The 24,483-nt window shown below is 36.9% G+C and overlaps 2 protein-coding genes across 2 annotated transcripts; one reads left to right on the forward strand and one right to left on the reverse strand.

Annotated features, from left to right (window-relative positions):
- The first annotated feature begins 6,455 nt into the window (after window positions 1-6,455).
- LOC134001946 (toll-like receptor 13) lies at window positions 6,456-10,804 on the forward strand. The gene is made up of 3 exons (XM_062441151.1): window positions 6,456-8,979; window positions 9,294-9,411; window positions 10,140-10,804. The coding sequence occupies exons 1-3, from the start codon at window positions 6,465-6,467 to the stop codon at window positions 10,378-10,380; spliced, it is 2,874 nt and encodes a 957-aa protein (XP_062297135.1). The 5' UTR covers window positions 6,456-6,464; the 3' UTR covers window positions 10,381-10,804.
- A 1,093-nt stretch (window positions 10,805-11,897) lies between these two features.
- Window positions 11,898-13,465, reverse strand: ccl20b (chemokine (C-C motif) ligand 20b). Its single transcript, XM_062441715.1, has 4 exons — window positions 13,305-13,465; window positions 13,023-13,128; window positions 12,440-12,514; window positions 11,898-12,339 (listed from the first exon to the last, which is right to left on the reverse strand). Exons 1-4 carry the CDS (start codon window positions 13,453-13,455, stop codon window positions 12,276-12,278), a joined length of 396 nt encoding a protein of 131 aa, XP_062297699.1. The 5' UTR covers window positions 13,456-13,465; the 3' UTR covers window positions 11,898-12,275.
- Between the last annotated feature and the right edge of the window lie 11,018 nt (window positions 13,466-24,483).

Raw genomic sequence — 24,483 nt, forward strand, 5'->3', positions numbered from 1 at the left:
TTCCCTATAAAGTCTACTTTGCATTGCTGTACCTTGATATGAGTTGACTTTTTGAAGTATTTTGGGGCAAACTGAGCTAAATTCAAACCTGGGATTTTAAGGTCACACAATATGCATCTTTGATTACCAGGATGACCCCATACATTCAAATTTTTAACCATCATTTTAAAAATTTTTACCTTGAATATACTCATGCAGTTTTTTTTGTTTTTTTGTAATGTAATTTACATGTTGCTTTCTTTAACGTTTTTTTGTCATTTGTTATGTATGTGAAACACAGCTTCTTTGGCCTATTTTAGAGTAATGATCTACAAGATCTGTTTTAAAATCTGCAATGCAGTTCGAAAGAAAGACTGTGATGGAAATGCAGTGAAACCAAGTCCAAGTTTTATTTATCCAAGTCAACTTTTAAGAAACCTATATGTTTGATTTCTGCTTCCAGCATACAATGGATATAATTCATGTAATTTTGCTCATAATGCATTGAAAAAAATGAGCAGTAAATGTTTTTCCAAAAACTTGTTTTGGGGTGGCAACAAAAATTCGAGGTAAATATCCCATCACCTGATCATAAATAAATAAATCTAACAAACTATGTGTGGCTATTCAATTTAAGACAAACCTCTTAGTAAACTGACCCCTTTAGAGTTTTTTACTGGGTAAAACATTTCATACTGACTCCATCTTCATTTTAATCTCACTTCTTTCCCACTGTCCACTTTCATGAGGTGAATCTATAAGGAAGGAACATGTGGTAACATACACCCCTTTGGATCTTTGCCATATGTCCAGTGCTGCAGCATTGCACACTGTATGTTTTCTGTTTGGGTGCATAAAGCATTTCAGAGTCACACTAATGAATTCTCATACATATTTATGCTCACCAGTGGGATGTTAAACTGAACTACTCACCTTTCAAACATTTCACACACAGTTCACACTCACAAACAAATACATTGCACATAGAGTTTAGTTTCAATGAATGCAGGAACAACAAGTAGACTAATGAAGATCAGGTCTGTATTCCTTTGATTTGATTCATTGCTGCGTCATCTGCTCTGTAGGTAGATGTATACACGTAGGCTACACTATAGAGTAGAGAGCAGTCATCCAGAAAACAGAGCAAGGACATTAAGAGTTTCCTTTTCCAACTGAGACCTCTGCTGGTGATGCTGGAAAAGTGTTGATGTTGGTCATATGGGGAAATACAGCAGCAGTACTTCACTCTATTATTGCATGACATACAGGAGGCTAGTGCAAAGACATGTGTGTAATATGTTTAGTTTTCTTTATCAGGACTCAGTCTGAAGTTAGCTCAGAGTTTTTGGGGGAGACCTGAGAAAAAAAAACCTAATGGAAAAGCACAGATAAGGGTTTTTAAGTCATGTTGGAGCCACTGGTACTTAGTAAATGAATCCCAATGACTTTGATACTTCTCTGACTTTTCCTCAAGTGCCACCAGCAGGTCTAAATGTTCACTTATCCATTGAAATATCTCAACATTGACAAGGGTAATTTTCATTAAACCTGTACAGATATTAATGTATCCCAGACATATAAATCACTATGATTTTGTGATGTGCTCCAGACTTTTCCTCTAGTGCTACCATGAGGTTGGCATGTGTGCTTTTCAACAACAATTGTCATGAAATTGAGTACAGACATTCATGTCTCAATCTGGATCAATTACATTAAGGTTGGTGATCCCTTAACTTAATATGGCGCCATCGTGTGGTCAAAATATTTGCTTGTTTTTTTGTTTTTTTGTTTATTGGTGCTAATTAGCAAATGTTAGCATAGCAAACATTACACCTGCTAAAATCCAGCATGTTAGCAATGTCATTCTTAGCATGATGTTACCATGCTAAAGTTAGCATTTAGCTCAAATAACTACTGTCCCAATATTACATAACAGAGCATGGCTGTAGACTATTCCTTTTAAGATCAGTGGCATTTGCTAACTTGTGATTATAAAGTTTAAACTTCGTGCTTACAACAAGAGTAAATGCTTGGTCGTTTGTATAATGATTGGGAAACATATTGATTTACCATCTTTCAAAAGTTAGGTGATAACATTGATAGCACTTTCTTAACCCTTACATACTGTTCAGGGTCAACTTTGAACAATTTTGACATTTGAGAGCAGGAAAAGCACCTTAAATACTGTTTTCTTCACATTTAATATGATTCATTGAACTCGTCACGTTCCCCTGTTTTATGTAACATAGGTGTGATTGTAACTGTTTAAATTATTCATAAACAAAAAGCATAAAAACTGAAGAATGAACGTATATCTGCTCTCTGGAAGTTTCCTTAAGGATTAATCACACATTTACCTGCAACATAGGAAGCATTCATTAATAATTTGAGAGACTAATTATGTGTGATTATGTCGGAATATGAACAGAATGTGAGGGTTAGCTGTCCGTTAAATATGAGGCTACACCCAGCAGCCAGTTAGTAGGATAAAGGACTTACTGTATACAGAAGACAGAAGTTTGAATGAGTCAAATGCAGAAATTCAGATTATGTTATATCCTCACTGATCTATTCTGGATTTATGACGTACAGGGGAAGAAAATGAGACACAGTCACTTCAACCTCTGTTCCTCTTTGTTGACCCTGTGTTTGGAATATGATTATGAGATTATTAAGATTGATATGTTAAATGGTTTTTGATGCCATTTGAGGCGACTAAAATGCCAGATGCAGCTTTTTAAGTTTGCTTATACAGTAGTTGGAAGACTCATTAAAAACTTTCTTCTAAACCTCACAAAATGGTTTAGCTAGTTAAAGCAAGTGTTCATAATGTTTGTATTCCATGTGACATACTTCCTCTGTTACGTTTACCCTGAAACTGCTGTGCGGGCGTCAACTGTTACACCAAAGTCATCCCACAGCTAAATCATCTACTCATTGAAGGAACTAATAATTAATATGATGAAGTGAAAAAGGGTATTGAGAGTATAATAAAGTATTGTCTCATAGTTAGACACCTCACCTTTAGTCACCTCAGTAAATTCCACTCATGTTTATATTCCTCATTAATTAATCTACAGAACTGATAGCTTGTCAATACAAATGAGCCTCACATTACTACGAATGTAGGAGTAGAACATGATTTATAGATATGATCATACATTATTAACCCTCTATTACATGGTGTGGCCATACGGCAACCATTAGCCTATGCCAAGAGTGAGGAAGTTATGGAAGTGTGCATTCAACCTATTGGACTGTAATTGACTTACATAGCACAAGGCTACACCGAGACTATGATAGTACTGTGTAAATTTAATGTTACATGATTATGATACCTGCCAAAAGTTAGCTAAAGTAGCTAGTGTCAACTTTGATCCAAGGTAGCAGGGTGCATTACCATAACGTGAAATGCAAAAATGTGTTATTGTTGGGTTAGGTCATAACAGTATAAAAATGCAATATAAGTTGAGTACTATTAGCAAAAAGTAATTGTAACTACTTTATATACTGCTGGGTTGTTTAAATAGTACCAATGTGCAATATTTGAGGATGCCAACATACATATTTTTGTCCTCCATCCGAGTAACTAGAAAACCATTGCTGTCAATTAGGTTTAGTGGAGTAAACAAAAAAAAAGGCCAATACTTACCTGAAGTGGCTGAAAATGTACTTCAGAAAGTACAGCACCTGAGTAGATATACCCTGTGAACACGAGTAGTAAAAATAAAGTTATACACAGTATATTGCCCTAACCAGTGTGCACAAATGTATGTGCATATGTACACTGCAGGGTTTCTGTATATCTCAAACCAATCTACCGTGAACCTGCCTGAGCATTAGACCAAAACAAGTTACGATTGATGTAATTACTCAGGTTTCCACTTTATCACCCTCTAAACTTGTTTATTTATTCATCGTGTGTGTATCATGTCGTTTCAGTGAATTTGAGCAGTAAACTGCCTTAACAGCCCTTATTTTTTCTTTCTGAAAATTGAAGGTACTATATCTATCAGCAGAAAAGAGGAACTGTTGTTGAACTGTCTGCTTTACTTGTACTGCTCCCAATGGAAAGTTTTAAGAGGAAGTGAGGAAGACCGCAACACCTTGCAGCATATGACGCATTTAACCCTTTCACTCATAGTGGTCACTGCAGTGGACAGCTATTCAAAAGCTGTTTTCTTATGTATGAAAGGATTTTGATGGCATAGTTACACTTCAGCCACCACAGTGGACACAGTGGACAGTGCGTCATCCCATACATCACCACTAAACCTGCAGTAATGTTTTTGGCTGTAGATCAGTTGATTTATGTTATAATGTAATAGTATATCATTTGATGAAAGAAAAAATGAAGTTCTTTTTTTTCATGCCTAAAGAGAAATGAAAACAATTAGCTGAAAAATCCTTACTGAGGATGCATGAAAGGGTAAAAAAAAGAATTGAAAGAGATGTATTTGAATAAAGGGGATCTTCTAGAACACACTCTCCTTATATGTTTTATTAGAATGGTTTAATGTATGTAAACATAAAGGCAAGACCTAGTGTGAAATATTTGAAGTGGAGAACATTATCTTGAATTATTTTCTCCTTGAATGCTAAGAGGCTTGAGTAAATCATAATATTTGCAGCTAAGTCACAGCTACTGACAAAAAGCAACCCTCCAGCCAGTTAGTCTAACTTCCTCACTCTATGAAAAAGAGAAGAAAGACAATGGCAAGTGACTGCCAACTGCCCATTATTTCAGAACCGCAGTACATCAAAAAATGTCCCATTCAACTAAAAGCGAAGATTCCAATGGCCCATTATCCCAAAAACAAACTTCCTTTTTTCTCCCTTTTTCTTTAAATATGCACTCTATGATAACTCTGTTTCACTGTTTGATGTTGTGTTCAAATGCAGGTTGAGACTTGAGAAGTTTTCATGGAATAGTCCATTAATCTCTAGTGTGTGGGGCGGGAGGAGGTTGCACTCTGACAATAATTTTTAAAAATGTGCTTTGGGGACCTTTTGTAATTAATTTCAGGTTATACTGAGTTACAATAGTAACACATTCTTCCATGTTTCATGTCTAAACATCACAATAAATCTATAGCAGGTAGGGGTCCTCCAGGGGTTTTGCCTAATGGTTAAGCCCACCCTGATGTAAATAAGAGAAGGAAGACAGTGTGGGGATCAGATGCCAGAACACTCGTTAATCAGCTCTTCTTTGCGTGGCACAGTAAGTAGCAGTAACTAGTATTTGTTACATGTTCATTCTTCTTTTTCGACTTATTATTATTTTATTTTATTATCATTTTTGGCATGAACATTTCTGATAAGGTTAAAGAAACAACACTCTAAATGTCTTGACCCAATTTTAGTGTCATTTTTATTTTACTGTTCGGTCATTTACCCAAAGTTATTATTAACTTATTACAATCTGCTCTTTTTAAACTTATGTGCCACAGTTTGTTATCGATTGTTAATGACTTGTTTATCTTTTGAATGTCACTTGAACATTGCTTTGTACAAGAAGCAATACATTTTTGACAGTTTTAAAGCTAAAGTTTGTTGTGTGATGATGTTTTTTTTCACTTTCCATAATGGCACATTGCACAGTTTAAGATAATATTCTACTTTTGAGTATTTTTTACTCCTGTTGATGGTCCATATTTGTCTGTTTTATTGTATAGTATAGTGTATAGCTTTATTCACAAGTTGGACTTCATCTTGAGGATTGTGTCTGAGCTGAGACGTAAATCAGTATAATGCGTCACTAAGCCTGTATGGAGTGTCTCTCTTTGATACAAAAATCCATCACTGGCTAACCTCACATATTGACCATACACATATTTACAGTATACTATTCATGATACTTATGTATTTTATATCAGTGTTGTAATATAATAGACTTTTTAAACAGAGAAGAAGGAAATTAGTATTTTTGTCGTATTTTTTGTGGAGAAAGAAAAGGGGAATTTGGACAAAGTTCCCTTGTGCCCCAATAGGAAATGAGAGTTGCTTGCTGCTAGTGTTAGGTCATAATAGACCAGGAGCAATGAGCCAGTCTGCAGAAATGAAACCAAAAGTAAAGTGAGTAAGGTATTTTCATGCCAAGAAATACTATACATAGTTCCTGTTACCTTGTACATATCTTAAACCTGAAATGAAGAAACAATACATTTGTGACAGTTGTTAAGCTAAAGTTTGTTGTGTGTAACATTGGGTCAAAATAACAGATACAACTTTAACCCAGTCATTTTTAGATGATGATGATGTTTTTTCACTTTCCATAATGGCACATTGCACCATTTATGATAATATTCTAATTTTAAGTGTTTTTTACTCCTGTTGATGGTCCATATTTGTCTGCTTTATTGTATTTCCAGGTCTACATTCTATACATTCTGTATAGTTTTATTCACAAGTTGGACTACATCTTGAGAAATTGCATACCCTTGCTGGTTGGACTTCATTTCTTCTTATGTAAGGAAGGTGTCCAAATGGCTCTCGGAGTGAAAGAGGATAATCCAGTGCTAAAAGGCGGATCCAAGTGGTCTAATTTAAGCATTATTTTCCTCTTTCTGAGTATTAGCTGTTTTGTGGTTCCAGCCACAGGATTTGCACTGAAATATTGCCGAATTAGTTACAATAATGCCATTTGTTCCAACGTGAAACTCCACGCTGTCCCTCAAGATATTCCATCAACAGTGACAGGTTTTGACTTGTCTGGAAACAAAATTTCAAAAATAGAAGTTTCAGATTTCAAAAATCTGCCAATTTTGACAGTGTTAGACCTCGGAGGAAACAACATATCACAAATAGATAAAGGTGCCTTTGCCAATCTGATCTCTCTCAATAAGTTAAATCTAAATGGTAATAAACTTACTAAACTGGAAGATGGTACTTTTGATGGTTTGAGCAATCTAACAGAGCTAAGAATAAAAAGTAATAAAATCACAGCTGTGGCATCAAGCTCCTTTAAGCCCTTGACAAACTTGAAAACATTGGACATTTCCTTCAATGTACTGAAAGACATAACAATAGTTAGTTCTATATTCCAGCACCTCCCACGACTACAAGAATTAATTATTAAAAAAAGCTATATAACCATTTTTCAGTCATGGGAGCTGACAAATACTTCAGTCGCCCTTGCTTCCCTTGATTTGTCTCAGAATCCAATTAGAGTCTTTAGGTTTACTGCAGATGTTTTTCCTAATCTCACCCGGTTAAACCTCGGCGACTCTCCTAGAAAGAAAAATATAACATGGGAGGTGAGAAACAAGACTTTTCTTAGAGTGGCCACTCTTGATATTAGTGAGCTTTGTTTGCCTTTGAATGACACAAAAACATTACTTGAGAGCTTCGACACCTCACTGACAACTTTGAGAATGAATAAAATTAAACGTAACGTTACAGCACTAATCAACGTTTCCTGTACTATCCCAACACTGACCACACTCAAACTCCAAAATAACAATCTCAATTCTTCAGATTTGTTTCAGGCGTGCATTAATTTAACTGAGATAGACTTAGCAGAGAATCAGATAAAAAATGTCTCTGATAAATCCTTCAGAACTCTTCGAGGTCTGATGATCTTGAGTCTGAGAAAGAACAAGCTTTCGGCTGTTCCATCTGTCATAAGGACGATACCAACTCTTGTAGAGCTGGATCTCAGCAGTAACTTAATCAGCGCACTTGATTGTCATGATTTTGCCAATATGACAAGACTCAAGGAGCTCAGCCTTAAAAATAACACAATCACAGAACTAAAAGAGTGTCTTTTCAAGGATTTAATACGCTTGCAGGTCTTAAGGCTACAGACAAATAAAATTACTAAATTAAACAGTGCTTTCAGTAAACACTTACCATATCTGGAACGATTGCATTTGAATGGAAATCAACTTGATTGCATCAAAGAAGGGTACTTTAAGGGCTTGCAGGGCCTCAAGAATTTGTCATTATATGAAAATAAAATAACAAGGCTTGGAAAAAATTCTTTTATTGGAATGAAAAATCTTACTGATATGCTACTACAATATAATAAAATTACAGACAAAGGCATACACAAAAGTAGTTTCAAAGACCTGATCAATTTAAGGACATTAGATTTGAGGGAAAATCTAATTTTTTATGGAGCTAGCTCAGCTTTGCGCGATCCCCCATTTTCTCTGCTGTCTCGTCTGGAGTCATTGTCTCTTCTTTCACAACACCACAGGAAAAAGTCTCCAGGGCTGCCTTGCAATATCTTAGAAGGTTTGACCAATCTATTGTATTTCAATATCAGGAACACTGAACTTTTATCCTTGCGTGTAGGCATGTTTAATTACACGCCTCAACTGCAACACCTTGACATTAGTTCAAATGACCTTTCAGATGTCTCTCCTGATTTATTTGCCCCAATTCAAAACCTTACAACCCTGTACATATCAAGAACAAATCTTCTGTCTCTAGATTTCCTTCTAAAAGCCAACCTTAGCAAGCTACAGTACATGCAGGCAAGAAAGAATCAATTCTCAGTTATCCGTGAAGATGTCATAAATTCCCTACCAGCTCTTGAATATGTGGATCTCCAAGGTAACAGTTTCACCTGTGACTGCGACAATGCATTGTTCGTCCAGTGGGTGGAAAACAACAACCAAACACAAGTTTTTGACGCTTACAACTTTGTGTGCAACTATCCTCCAAACGTTAAAGGTATGAAACTCTTAGACCTTGATATGCGATCCTGCACAGTGGACACTGGCTTCATCTGCTTTGTATCCACCACGTGTACAATCCTCCTGTTTATGTTGACATCCTTCATCTACCATTTCCTGAGATGGCAGATGGTTTATGCCTACTACCTCTTCTTGGCTTTGCTCTTGGACAAAAAGAACAAAAAATCTCAAAATCAGTATGACGCTTTCATCTCTTACAACACCCATGATGAGCCCTGGGTCGTCAGAGAGATGTTGCCAAAACTGGAGGGAGAACAGGGCTGGAAACTGTGTCTGCACCATCGAGACTTCCAACCAGGTAGGTTGCTTCAAAAAGGGAAGTTTATAATGCAGTCTAATGAATTTGTGTTTTTTCTGTCATGTTCAGTTGAGCCCACTGAATAGAAAAAAGTCTCAAAGAAGCCATCTGATGTCAGTGTGTGCCCTAACATGCACAGCTGTAGTCTGGCAATCAATACATACAAAAGCATGTTACTTATCACAGTTGATGTTCTCATTTTGTAGATTCATCTGTACTCCACAGGGTGTCACCATAGTACCTTTAGAGGAACTATAGAGAAGAATCCAGCTCACCAACTTCTTTCTTTTTCCTTTTCCTTTTGTCTGTCTCAGGGAGGTCCATTATAGACAACATCACAGACGCCATCTATGGAAGCAGAAAGACCATCTGTGTGGTCAGTCGCAAATACCTCGAGAGTGAGTGGTGCTCCAGAGAGATCCAGGCGGCCAGGTAAAGTGTCCGCTGACTATAAATGTGTCTGAGCTGAGACGTATGTTAGTGTAACGCCTCACTAAGCCTGTATGAAGCCTGTTTTTGTGTCATTTTTGTGGTACTTAAATGTGCAGAGAAAGAAAAGAGGATATGGAAAAAGTTCCTTTGTGCCCAATAGGAAATGTGAATTGCTCACTGCTATTGTTAGGTCATAACAGGCCAGGAGAAGTGAGCCAGTCTGCAGAAATGAAACCCAAAGTAAAGTTAGTAAGGTCGTTTCATGCCAAGAACAACTATACATTACCAAAAATATATAGTTACTGTTACCTTGAACATATCTTAAACCTAAGGCATCTTCAATTTGGAGCACTCAGGTTACGGCTGACAGTTTTTTCTCTTACTGTATTATATTCCATCATTTATTCATGGACTCAAACCTCTTAAATGCTTCTTAAAGGCTGTTTTATGTATCTTATATTAGTGTAAATTACATATACTTGTTATTATAAATATTCTTTGGGTTGTGGACTGATGGTCACACAACAAAGCATGGCGTTACTTTTGGGATCTAGGAACATCTGATGGGCATTTTTCACTGTTTTCTGATATTTTTTGGACAAAATGTTTCATCAGAAACAACAAAAGATAATCCAGACCAATAATAGTTGCATTGAAGGGAATTTCCACACATGGGGGGGATGTTTTGTCCTCTGTCTCATCCATCTTCACCTCCTCCTCCTGTTTAGCTTCCGTTTATTCGAAGAGCAGAAGGACGTGCTGATAATGGTGTTCTTGGAGGAGATTCCCATGTCTCATCTAGCTCCTTACTACCGCATGAGGAAACTGCTGAAGAGGCGTACCTACCTGAGCTGGCCCAAAGCCAGGGACCACGCCGAACTGTTCTGGGAGAAAGTACGCCAGGCTCTTGAGACCAATGAAGATCCTAATGACGACAGGTTCCTTCTCAGAGTGGTGGACAAGCCGTGATGTAAAGGGATGATGTGTACAGTCAGGAGAGTTCTTTGCTTAGATTTGTTTTAATTGTTTGTTAATGCATATGTAGATATTTAATACTATGAGGCCTTCATTCCAAATGCTGAACAGATTTTGACAGTTGTGATTTTGAGAACACACTTTCTGGCTTGTGCTTTGTCACTGGGCAAATGAAATGGAAACTTAGGTGCAGCGAGTTGAACAGTTTACATACAAGCAAACTGGAAGACCGAGTTATGAGCAATCAGGAACATTTCACAAGCCAAGTGATCACGTGAGCTCTGCCTTGTACTTCGTTTGTCTCATTAATCTTACAAACAAATAGATAATAAAGAATGACATAATTAGAGGATCATGGAAAAACATAAGGTACAAACAATGCTGTGTATGGAACTGACAACAAATCACTGTCATTACAAAGTACTTTGTCTCACCTTGTTTTTGACAGATCTTTATCACTTTAAGATCAACTATAAATAGACTCTTATAGATGGGTTTACCATTTACAAAAAATAGAGGATGCACATTCAACAGGGGAAAAACAGGCCTCCACAAAGTTTCCTATATATATTTACAGGAAAAAAGGTCATGTTGGAAACCAGAGAAATTGCTTTCTGGAAGTAAATTTGTATGCACCACTTGTCCTCGTATTTCCAAACCTTTTCATACCTTTTTTTTTTCAAGCGAGGATGCATTTTCCATCCAAAACATCTGTCCACATTAATCAGCTGTCCACCAGTCACAATTCAAAAAAGTATTGATCACAGAGCCTGAAAAGCTTTTCAATCAAATGACCATAAACAGACAGTAGCAGTGTGAGATGACAAACCTTAAAACTGGCATTTCCTCTCCATCACCTTATCAATAACCAGGGCTTTTAGAAACACATCTACAAGACTGTGTACATACAATTCCAAACCTACCAGTTTAAGACGTTATTACATATTCTGAAATGCTTAACATTATTTATACTGTTTTATTATGTAACCTTTGGATCTGGATTTACATGTTTTTCTAAAAATATGTCATCCTAATTATAAAGCTTTGTTATTTACTTGGCATTCTAACAGCAAACCCAAAGATACTAAATATGCTTTAAAAACATGTAGCCTTGTTTGTATATTTCACTCAGGGTACATTATATACAGCTTCAATGAAGAGTTGGAACAAGCTGGTGCAGAATATGTACAGTATGAATATGGGATTTAAAATGTAGGATTGTTTAATTGGAAATTAACAATTATTTCAATTTACTTTTTTTTTCATTGCTACTTTATCATATTGCTAATTATCCGCTAGACAATACGTTTCTCTTCTTAGGGAAAGCCAGTTAGCTTCCACAGTCTGGTGTAATTAAAATTCTGATACCATCACTATAGAATAAGATGATTGCAGTGTACTGTATGTAGTGTAAATATTTGTTTTAAAAAATGTCTGAATTGAATGTATAAAATGTGTGGACATTGTGAATGTAGTGAAAACAATACCGACAGACACATGTATTATTAAATATCTGTATTTTAATAAACTCTTTAACCAATGATCAATTACAATCAAAATGTTCCACTTTTGGAAGCACAGTGTTTCAGCAATGTTCATCAACATTGACACACAATTATTTTTAAAAAAAATACTTTTTTGTTGATGACACATACAGCTTACAGTATACTATGTATTTAAAATACTACACATCCCTGTTTATAAAACAGAACAATTATAATAAGAAAATACAACACAAATCACATGGTAGTCCCTGTTACAGTGATTTAAATAGCTTTAAGTTTAGAATATAAAGTGAAGCAGAATATTTTCTACTATTAAATTAGGTTCCTTGGTTCAGAAAGGCATAACAAGAAGTGGTACATGCTGCAGACATGATACTGTAGCATTTATGCTGATGTGGTGTTGGCAGGGGCATCTTTGATGATTTCTTTGATCACCCTCCTCTTGTCACTGCAAAGAAAAATATGCAAATCATGGGTTTAGTTCAATAATCCATAGAAAATCCACGTAGACTGAACAAACTCAAAAAAAAGGACGTGGTTATACTCACTCCACACACTTCATCCTTATCTGGGTCGAGTGCTTGGAAGGGTCGGCACACACGAACGCACCAGGGAGGTGGAAACTGTGGGATCCGGGAAACGAAAGAAGAATGATCAGACACACGAGACACATGAATGCACTTCCCTCCCCTGAGGTTGCATAGCAGAGTGTCGGCTTTTGTATTAACTTCAGCGTGCCTCTAGTAATATTTACCACATGTACACACCCCCGTCCAAAACACCTGCCATCAAAAACCTCCTGCAGCACTTCACTGTGACTTATCTTGTTTCACTTCATATAATGTTTTTTGTCCAAATTGAATCACTGAATGTCTTTAACACATATCTAACAGTTTTCTATATTACTTCAACTCACAGTTGACATTTTACATAATGCACAACTACATTCTCTATATAGTATAATGACATTATCTTGAAGAATATCAAAAAGCTGACAGGATTTTAATCTGATATTTTGTTTCTACCTGATCGATATGTTGCCTGTGCTGCTGTAACAGTTGAATTAGTGTCATCATTTCTATTCTGACCCCCAGCATTGTACCCCATCATGAGACTGGACCCTTAACTCACATAATGGCATTGATGTCGCAGGAGGTTTTGATGGTCTGGATGGTGTAACCCAACACCCGGCTGCATGGCGGCATCCTGCGCCTACTGTACCTCAGGCAGCAGCTTGCTATAAACAGACACAAGATGTAAGAAAACATACAGTATGAACAACTTTTTTTCTTCCATTTTGATGTTTAAAAAAAATGTTAATTGTAAAAATGTGTTTGTTAGACCTTTAAAATCTGACAAATACAAGACAAACATAATTAAAGTGTGTATGACCAGTATGTTAAAAGTACTGACCTGACTGTGTGCTGCTGATACAGCTGAAGAGGATGGCGAGAGAGCAGAGAGCTGCCAGGAGAGACACTTTGCTGCTTGCCATTGTTCTGCAGTCTGTGTTCTTGCGGTACAAGTTGTTGAAGTTCAAGTGGAGTGAAGCACCTGAAGGCATTCAGTGAGAGTGTGATAGAGAAAGTAGTGGGCTGCCCTCTTAAGTAGGACGTATCCGGGATTTTCCCGATTGCGTAATGCTTTGTACAATTGTGTTTGCTGAATGACGTGCTCCATGTGGACAGATATTGAACTGTATAAAGAGCTCTACGCAATAATCTGAGCTGTGTACTTGGTAGTTTATGCTTGTGTCAGATTAAAATCATAAATTTGAGGACTTAATGTTGAATATTTAATTACTATCTGACTTCAGAATTATAAGTACTTGGTCTCATCTATGTAACATTTCAATGATCCACATTACAAGACATAATAATCTTGCATTTTACCTACACATGATTTGTCTTATACATATTTTGACACAACTTCCGACTTGACCTCGCTCCAGCCTACTAAAACAGCTCTCATAAAACTTGATTATGACTCTGCAGTAAATACCAAACACTGCCTCTCTTTTAGCTCTGTTAGTTCACTGTTTTGCTTTTAGGGCTTGCAAATGTGTTTTATGGCTCAGAGACGTATCACTTTCAGTGACCTAGTAAAAAAGGTTGCCAAAGTTAGCAACAACCTAGTGAATACTATATTTTAGCCTTTTTTTTTTTTTGCTGAAACCACTATATTTTTCTGAGGAGGTAGTACAGACCAAATTTGAGCTAGAATATGGACTTACATCCATCAAGTGGCCTTAAACACGACTCCAAATACATTGTAATGTTTGTCTGTGTCTACAGGATGTGGAAGGACTGAATATCAATATCAAGGATTTGAGTGATAAAGAGGTGATGAAAAATCCTTAATTTATAAAATCATACAGCTAATCTTCACAAAAAGTAACTCTTTGTTCTTGGTTTTGTTCATGCTCATGAAGCAGGCATGCAGTCCCCCCCCCCTCTCTCTTTACAGGTTTTTCAGTTACTCCCTGAGGCAATGCACGTAGTATTTCATCATTTTGTGTGTATGTGTATGTGACAGTGAGTGGGTGGACAAAACAACATCTGTTTTAAACGAAAAGTGGGAAAAAAAATCAATGTTGGACTGTGGAAACTGTTTTCGCTAGTGAATGGCATGAGAAACGATATGATTGTTTAATTAGTGAGGAAGTTTATCTCAGGAGTGCATACTTTAGATAACAATGTCTGAGCAGAGATTGAAAGGATAGTCATTTGCTCAGTTTGAAAGTCCCTTACCTCAGCAGCTGTATCCGCTTAATCTATTTATTTTTCTGCATCATTGTTTGCAGTATGTGTGAACTGTGTGAAGTGTTATCCCACTTTTCTACTTTGGGAATTCACGTGACGTTAAGTGTCATCATTCATGATAGAAAGTTGATAGAGTTGTGTCATATACTTATCTGACGAGCTTTACCATCTCTTCATTGCTCCTCACAGATCAGGGGCCTGTTTAAGGACGTAGGTTTAACTAACTCTGAGTTAAAACCTTAACTCTAGGTTGACCAACTCTGAGCTTCAGAACAGGTGATAACAGTTAGTTCAGTCAACTCTGAGTCAACTTACTCAGAGTTTTCACTAAGCCTGCTTTCTGAAACAGGCCCCTGATGTCTTCATCTGAAGATGTTTATCATCTCCTCAGTGGATGTTTACGTCATAGATATAGTGTACGTCAGTCTGTTTATATGACTCATTGTTGCATTTTAAGTTTTTCTTTTGTTGATACAACTTTTCCACCTCAGAAAAGTGTAAACAAAACCCCAAAAACAACTTTGTGATATTTTATGACTGGTTTTTCATTTTCAAGGTTTCCAAACACAATTCCTAAATTTTGTCTCCAAAAGTAGCTTCCACAGTAAATTATGATAACATTATTACATTATGCTGTGGCCTACTACCTATGCCTACTTCCTCCTCACCCTCAAAATTTGGTTTGCTGAATGTAAAATCCCTGTCTAACAAATCATTTACCTGTCAGGAATATTATTTCATCACATAATGTTTGCTGTTTTGTCTATCACTGAGTCATGGACCATCCCAGACGACTTGACCTCAAAGCCACTTCTTCAGTCCACTCACACTTCATAGTTCACACATTAACCCGGGGGGGGGGGGGGGGTTAACTGTGAGCTAGCTAGCTAACAGAGGACACGAGGCCTGTGTGTGTGTGTGTGTGTGTGTGTGACAATTCAGCCTCTGACTGAACTCACCACAGGCTCCAGATCTGTCTGTTATTGTCTTCCAGTTCCTCAGCTCTTATCTCTGTATGTCATTGATCAGATTCAGAAAAGGTGTGGGCATTTTTTAAACTCATGTGAATGCATTTTCATTAAATGGAGAGGGAGCCAATACAGTCCGACAGCTCATTTTTGCCTCAGTTGCGGTCACTCTCCTGCAACCTTGATTCCCTTAATAAATACATTAACAATTAAATGACCTCGGGTTGGCTAATAACCATATCATTATAGAGATGATGCAATGCTGTTGTTAGTTTTTTTTATCCAAGAACGTTGTCATAGTAATGTAGTCATAGTAACGTTGTCACAAGAACATTGCTGACGTAGGTTTCATTGCAGGCAGGCTGTATTTTGAATGAGAATATTCTGTCATAAAAAGAAAGATAAGGAAGAGTATCTGCAGACTTTATAGACTGCAGCGGAACTGATCATACTAAGCGCCAAATTCTTGAGGACTTCAAAGTAGAAACAAGTTTCATATGAACGCACCCTGAGATATTTATAATATTACTCATGCTTCTTTGTTTGTCTGTCAGTGTTTGAAATCCACTTTATAAATGAATGAATAGGCTAGGATGGAGCTGTCAGCAAAAAAAAAAAACAAGCCATGAATACAAATTAAATTCTTGTCATGCATCTAACCCTCTAGTCTCATGTAAGGTTTAGTGTTGACTCAGGCATTTCTACATTTTCTTGCCAGACCAGAATTGGCAAGGAAAAAAGTACTCACACTGTGGTGCAATGTGTGCACCTGCACCGGTATAATAATCCTGTTCAATAAAAGTAATAATAATAAGTAATTATATAGAAATATGTGCAGGCTTAATTACAGCATTTACACTAACCACAACACATAGTACTGAGCTACACACCTTTTTATGAATCACTCTTTCTGCTCATCTTTCTCACCAGTTTGCTCTCCACCCATATCATATTTTAACAAGAATATAAAGAATACAGCTTCTTGAATGACAAGTCTATCTCACAATCTTTTTCAGGGTGGTTGTGTAATTGTGAGTATCGATATTTTGCAATTTTTAAGTTCAACAAACCCTAAAATGTGGTTACTAAACGCACATCGTGAACCTGGCAGCACAGAAGATCTATACAGTCACCACAGTTTGAAGCTGGGAACCCAAGATTTGTTATGAGTCATGGCTTATGGCATTGAATAATGGCCAGACAAGTTCTTTTACACAGAATTATGATTTCACGGTGAAGTTGACCTTTTGGATATCATTTCATTTCATTATTTGGCAAAACATATTGCTTCCGTGATTAAATTATAACGTTTAGGTATTCTTTCTGGTTTGTTAGTAAATATCAGATCCTTACAATCCTAGTTGGACCTTTAGCTAGTTGTTCTAGGTGGAATTTATTTGTTCCTCTTAGATTTATCCTCCCAGTTCACATTAAAATCACCCAAAACTCTCTTAACATCTCTTTGTTGAGATTGCACTCTTTCAAGACTTCTGTGAATTGATCCTATAAAGTGTCCTGTGCAGAGGGGAGCCCATAGACATAATGTCTTTTTAACACCATGATGTTAAACAAGATTATTTTTATCCCAATATATTCGTAAGTTACCACATTGTAAACTTCATCTTAACATTTGAATTTAACTCTGATTAATCAAGCATAACTATATTTGGAAAGACTGACTGAGAATCAAAATATGTCCAAACTCCTGAGAACTCCATGACATGTTGCACCTCTCTGTATCTATTCTTGAATAAGCTTACGATATCTACAACTCTATACTATTTATACCACAGCCTTGGTGAGCTAAAAATAGCAACGGTGCTTAAAATAGTAACAGATTATCAAAGTAGGTTTGTCCAGATAGGAATTTACAATAGGCCAAATGTGAGCTGGCATTTCCTTGTTGTTGACCCAGTGATGCAACAGCATGAGAAACAAGATTACGATGCTGACGTGCTGCATGTGGGAAAACATGCCTTCATCAGCTGACTGGATTCAGTTTAGTTTGTTTCATTTTTTAAGACTTTATATAATTTGAAGGTCTGTATGTTCTTCTGTGGGTTGATGATCTGCAGAATACACTTTCCAGGTTTTCATTCAGTGCTGGAAGTTACATTATCTTTTGTTGACAAGTCTAATGGCATTTGCAATCTTGATATGTTTAATCAGCTTGGGAAGTTTTTAATGAGACACACTTGACATTGAAGGCTTACCCTATGACTCCCATTACACATAGCTTTAACCCCCAATAATAATAAAAAAAAATTAATGTTTAATATACATGAAAAAAAAGTTAAGTAACTCCTAAAACTGCGCTAATCAATAATCGCATGTTACCAATGGATCAAATGACTGTTGTGTGAAATGAGTCACTCATATGGACAGACCCAGAGTGAATGACCCAGGAGCTCATCTCAAATTTAAAGGTGCTTGACGGACTTGTGAAAACGGAAAATAATAATAATATGTATGTTTTAATAAGTAGTAATAAATCAGAGGCTGCCCACCTAGAGTTTCTTCCCATTAAAGGGACATTTTCCCTTTCTGCTGTCGCCACGTGTTTGCTCATGAGGGAATGTTGGGTCCCTGAAAATAAAATAGTTTCACTCATTGTGAAAAGTGCCTTGAGATAACTTTCTCACCAATAGATACTAAATCTTATACCTTTAAAGAGCTTTTACACTCTTTGAGCTCATTCTTATAGTTCTCCTTCCCCTCAAATTCTGCTCCATCAGCCTTATTTTGTACACTTCCTGCCAGATAATGTTGGTTAATAGCTGGTGAACGTAGGGGAGCATTTAGCAGCTTAAGAAATGTTTTCTCGAGAATTGGTAGATTCCAAAACAAAGCTAACAGGAGATCATATTTTGGTCACAAAACACGACTCCAAATCAATGCTAATGTTATTTTCTGTATGCTGGATGTTTTAATAAGCTTTTTTTTCTAATACAACTTTAAAGGGTGATCATTTTTCAATTGTATGCTCTGTAAAGCTTGTCCCACTGCCCACAAATGGCCAATAAATAAATAAATAAATAAACAAATAAACATGCAGCTTCAAACTTCACTTACCTCCTGACAGAGGGATGAGTTATTACAAACTGGGGATTTGCAAGAAACATTTTTGAATCTAATTAACTTTATTTTATATTCTAAGATACCTAAATTTACAAAGTTGAATTCTTGGGTTTTTTCAGCACATGTAAAGATTAGAGTCAAGTACAAGATAGCATCAAGGAAACAAATTATTTTGACTTTTACTCTCACTACAGTCTAGCTTTGATAAAGGAAAGCTTTGACGTAGGACGGAGCTTTAATCTAGAGTTACAAGGTTAACTTAGTGTAGCAGCAAATCATAGTCAAGGCCGGAAAAATGAACTTCGATCTTAATCACATTTGGTTGGACAAACACGTGGTTAAATGCATTCTCCAGGTTAATGTTTGTCAGGGTTTTATTTGGTAAACAATCATTCCAATCATTCCAGTCATTCCAAACACAATTCAGTGTCAGCAAGCATGTGAGAGAAAAAAAATCACCCTGCTTAAAGCACAGAAACACAAAAAAGTCAACTTTTCTGTATTGTTATGGCTGTAATGGCGAAGTTTGTGAAATGCACCTGAAGTGTAAGATCATATTCAATTACCAGTTAGCAGACATCCCAACCTGCAAAAAGTAATTTCAGGGAGGGGGGGGGGGTGGTCTAATAAGCAGCAACACACATGAATAGTCACACAAACACACACACACACGCACGCGCAGTCAATCTCTACAGCACACTCTTGCTTGCTCGATCCAGATTCCGGGAGATTGTGTTTCATTTGCGGGCATCAAGGAGCCGCTATCAATATGCGGGAGACTCCCGGAAGAGTTGGGATGTCTGAGTTAGCCCTCCCTCCAAGGTCACTCTTCCCAGCAATAAATCCCTGATGTAAACCCAAACAATACTCAGTTGTTGCTTCCCTTTCACACACCCATACCAGGCCCACTTAAGCAAAACCTACAACTTCTCATCAGGCACACATGCAGTGGCTCGGGCAGCCGGTAAGTCACTGTTTGCAAAATGGTGACGATTAAAATGATTAAAGACGACTGTCATACTTGATTCATTATTGCCTTCATTATGAGCACAATGCTTTGCCAAACTGCCTGCTAAAATCCTTTTTTTGTTGTCTTGCAAATTTATCTGTGCCTAAAAGAGACAAAACATTTTTATAGTGTTGTTGACCAATACAACCAAAACTAATATCTTAACTTGACTCAATAGCTATTTGTTTTGATCATCATGTTAAAAAGCTGTGAAATGTATGATTAGAAGATCTGTATCTGTATGAGTACGGGGACTACCTCTCCAATCAGCTGGAATATGTAGCTGTGTGGAGACTAGAGAGACTCTTAATAAGATAGAGATCTCTCCTTCATCATGAGCCCTTCCTACTCTAGATTGGACAAACACATTTCTTTAAAACTACTCAGTACTTGGATACATGGATAAAATGACTACATGTAATGTGAAAGCGGGTCAAGTGACCAACATCGGAATACTACTCAACTTTGCATTATCCTCTGTAGAGTTTTTAAGGTCTCATGCACAAGCACAATCAAACCTAATTTTCTATAAATATCACCTTGTTGTTTAGATGAGGTCTTGGTTTGCTTATTGATCCAAACACAATGTGCTGGATTCTCAGTGTATATTTAGAGCCTTTCATTTCATAAAGGAAACTGATCCTCTTGATTTGTGACAATAATACGGGTCACATAGTTGTTTTTTCTGGGGGTTTTTTCCTCTTTCTGATTGACAGCAATTACCAGTATCTCCAGCCATGCAGAACATACACAAAGGGTTTTTTTCCCTTTACTTATGACTTGTCAGCGTTTTGTCACATAGAGCGAGGTGCTAAAAACTTATTGTCTTATTCAAATATCAAATAACCTTCCTGACGGTGTGCTTTTGTGTTTGTGCAGGACATGGCAGGTTTTTTAAAACAATTTATACCAAAATCCCTGCAGTGAATTCCATCTTGTAAAACGGGAGTGGTGGTCAAATGCTGGTGGCAGGGTATCACAGAGGGGTGTAACATTAATGCAGTATAAGATTATGTTCCCTGCTTTGTTCTTTTCTTTTTTCCTGTCTTTGTGTATGTAATAGGGTACACAGTATGAATCCATGATTTTAACTTTCTAGTTTGTATGTGTCTGTCACACTCTGACCTAGAGGGAGGGTAGTGTGCCGGAAGGCTGACTGGAAAAGGTGTAGTTTAACCTTAAAATGTTGAAGTGGTTTATTGCCCTATAAATACAGTCCATGGAAATATGAGCAAAGAATGCCGCAAAACTGCAGCAGAAAAATATATTTACAAAGTACTTACCAAAAACACCATTGGGTCTACACAGCACCACACCCCTTCTCTGACTCCCCTAGGCAGTGTAGAACCCCTCCATTTAAAGACTTAGCCCCTCCCACTGGACCATACCACCTTTAATTGGAATCAATCAAATAATCACTTGACCCCACAGGTCATTTTCAGAAATCATTACCAAATCTATTTACACTTATTTACCACACATAAAGGCGGTCATCAATGCATTCACACAAGGCCTCAATCCAGAAATGAATTTACAAACCCATTTCAACCCCACAATTGGTATGGTTCAGTAAGATGGACTGAGCATGCTCCCTACAGGTTACTCAGGCACTTTAAAAGACAGCCTGAACCATGGCTCGGGTCCTTTGTTACTGCCCAGCACCAGGAAATACTGTGCTAAGAAAAAACAACATAATTAGATACAAACTCATGATTTCCAATCCTCAGATAATAAAGAGACACCCAAAACAATAAATGTGTTTGTGTGTGATTCTGGAAACTTTATGGGAATAAATAGCACAGGAAACTTACTTGGATGTTAAATGTAACTCATTGTGTGCACCCACCAAACAAACAATATCATGCTACCTGGCTAACATGTGGTCTGTGTAATGAATGCTGGTGTGGTGTATTACATTATGTCTAATGTGTCACCTTTATCTCATGTTTAATCCATGTGATTTTTCCAGCCACTAAGTTTGACATCAGTTCCAAAGAAATGTGCCATTATATCTCCAACATGTTAGTCATCCTTATCGCTTCAATCCTAATCCTTTTTTTCTGACATCATCATGTTTTGCCGTTGAGAATTATCAATATTTGGATTGTGTTGTTTTTCCGTGGAAGTGGAAACAGCATCAGGTCTGTGTGGATCCGACAACTCACAAGATGCAAAAACGTGTTGAATTTTTGTGGTAACATACAAATCAGCACCCACCCACCCACTCACACACACACACACACACACAACTGTTTAAGCTTGCATGTCACTGACAAAAAAACTTTTTTGGACTCCTACAACCTTAGATTTTCATTTAAGATGTGCCACTCCACAACATTGTAGTTTAAAATTCTCAAAGACAAGTCAGAAATATTACATTGGGTTTCTTTGCTGTAACATAAATTGTGATCATTAGCATATTCAGCAAATTAGCCAAGTGCCATTAAGTTACCAATTGTTACTACCAGTGCCAAAGACTACATCCGTAACATACAAGCCAGAAGTTTGTGGGGTCAGTTTAAATAAAGATCCATTCACAGCACAGCCATAGTAACTGTCCTGTTTCTTATTGAGTTAGGAGAGGTTTCCACTTGAGCTAGCCAGCGTTATCTGGTAGTTAGTCCTCATCCTTAACCCTTATCATACCTTTAAAATGAGGGATTACTAGCTCTAGCTTGCTATGTGAGAAGCTTTTGTCTGCCTCTAGCCCATTCAGTAAAGCTTAGCTAAAGGCAATTACAGTGTGTTGTAAGTGCAATACGGCTGAAAAACAATGAAAACACTCACAAACACACATTTTTAGTGGTGCTTTCCTGTAATCAGAAGAGTTGCCTACAAAACTACTGTATAAAACTAAACAGTTTATCACATTCATGAATAGAAAAGTGCTGTGTTGATAGAACTATTGGTAAAATGGGCCATTGTACATATTCAAAATGGCAAAAAGCTTACAAAAACGACATTTTTTGTTGTACTCTGAACCTGATACATTATCCTTTCAAGGCCACATAGAAAATTATGTAATAATAAATTGCACATTGTTCTGCTATCCAAAACCTGTCGGAGTTAAGTAGTGCAGACCCTTGTTTTGTGTTTCAAAACATGTAACAACAGAGAACCTCAAAAGGGAGAAAGAAAGCGCAGCCACCCACACAGGAGAAAAAACAATATATTTCAAATATTCTCAGTAAACAACCATTTGTGTTACAAAAGGTATGTGCGATGCAAGAAAAGATATCAGCTCAGCTCAATAGTTGAGAGATGAATGATCATTTCTTTGATACCTGCTAGTGCAAAATATGGCCTTTTACACCCACTGCAAATGTGGAATTTGAGATACATCTGTTTAAAAAGTAGCCATCTATCATATTTACAAAGCTAACCAAGCTTAATTGCTGTATCTAAACACCTGGGATCTTCATCATCTCAAGGAATGTACCTCTGTGTCAGCTGTGTGTGTAAGTATATATTTAGCAATTAGTATGAGAGTCCTGGATTTTAATAATATGAAGTGAGTAGTTTTCACAAAAACTGGTGTTTTACCAGTGGTTTGTTCATTTTACTTTAAAAAAAAAAAAAAATCTTATTTTATTAAATCCAGGATGACTGAGGTAGCTTCTGAGTGGCAAACAGCAATAATTGTGTATGTGCAGTTTGAACTGTTTATTGCTTATGCTTTCCCAAGACTACCTGTGTGTGTCTGTAATTCACTCTGTTGTGTGCTGAGTTTAGACTTCATGTTTATTATACCTGTAATTACTTCCTATGTCATTAGATAGTCAGATGGCACTGTCACTTTCCTTGAATAACCAACTGTAATTCATTCAGTTTGCCTTAACTCAAGTACACATAAGAACATCCTGGTCCAGGGACAAAAGAATATCAAGAGCATTGTAATAGAGACAAAATGAAACTTAATAGGCCTGCATGAAACTATTCAGCATGTAATAATTGCAAGTCTTCAGGCAGTGTGGCTTCATATTAAGTGTCTTATTGGAACAGCAAAGGATCAGATACCTCTGTCTGAACACACAAAAAGATTCCTGCCACCTAAGGTTGATACAATTCAGATTTAATCGTTTTTTGTAAATTTGACATCTTTGTATGACTTTTGTACGCTACAGGTTAAGTCGCCTTTAAGTCGCCTGTTTCATCTGTGTTTCTCTTTTTATCACAAAATATAAATGTTAGTGTTATATATCTGTTAAGTATTATTATTGCTCATTGCTCAACATTAGGCCAAATGACTCAATACTTTGGGCTGTTTTTTGTTATAAAGTGCAGCAAAAGTTTCCTTGAATGTTGATTAAAGTTTTGTGTAACTGGAATGTCTGGGAAGGTTCACTTCTTCTACAAAATAAAGTTGTCATTAACTTATCATAACAACACGTACCCAGTGGGGAAACCACACACACACACACACGTACACGCACAGGAAAGAAGCTTGCTTTGAAAAATAAAGAATGACAAAAGATAATGAAGGTTTTTTCCAAACTGGTGGTTAATATTTAATATTCCCATTAAAAACTAACTCAACCTGCAGGAATGAAGAACATGACCCACACTGTCGCCAATGCATTCACCTTATTTCCTCAAGATAAATTCCAGTGTTAAAGACAAAACACAAACTGTCCTCAACAGAACAAGAGCTCAGATATATATTTTTTTGCTTTCCGTATTTCATCATACCCCTGGTGGAAGGAAATAAACCTGTTGGGTTGGTAAATGTGAGCACACTGAACAAACGCCAGTGACATATGTACTCTTTCCACTCT

The sequence above is a fragment of the Scomber scombrus genome, chromosome 20 (genome assembly GCF_963691925.1).
Source record: "Scomber scombrus chromosome 20, fScoSco1.1, whole genome shotgun sequence".
Classification (NCBI taxonomy): Eukaryota; Metazoa; Chordata; class Actinopteri; order Scombriformes; family Scombridae; genus Scomber; species Scomber scombrus.

Coding starts and splice junctions, on each gene's coding strand:
- ccl20b (XM_062441715.1), bottom strand. CDS start 13,455: ATGCCTTCAGGTGCTTCACTCCACTTGAACTTCAACAACTTGTACCGC. Junction 12,515..13,022: donor TGCGACATCAATGCCATTAT/GTGAGTTAAGGG, acceptor CGGATCCCACAG/TTTCCACCTCCCTGGTGCGT. Junction 12,340..12,439: donor ATAAGGATGAAGTGTGTGGA/GTGAGTATAACC, acceptor TTTTCTTTGCAG/TGACAAGAGGAGGGTGATCA.
- LOC134001946 (XM_062441151.1), top strand. CDS start 6,465: ATGGCTCTCGGAGTGAAAGAGGATAATCCAGTGCTAAAAGGCGGATCC. Junction 8,980..9,293: donor CCATCGAGACTTCCAACCAG/GTAGGTTGCTTC, acceptor TGTCTGTCTCAG/GGAGGTCCATTATAGACAAC. Junction 9,412..10,139: donor AGAGAGATCCAGGCGGCCAG/GTAAAGTGTCCG, acceptor CCTCCTGTTTAG/CTTCCGTTTATTCGAAGAGC.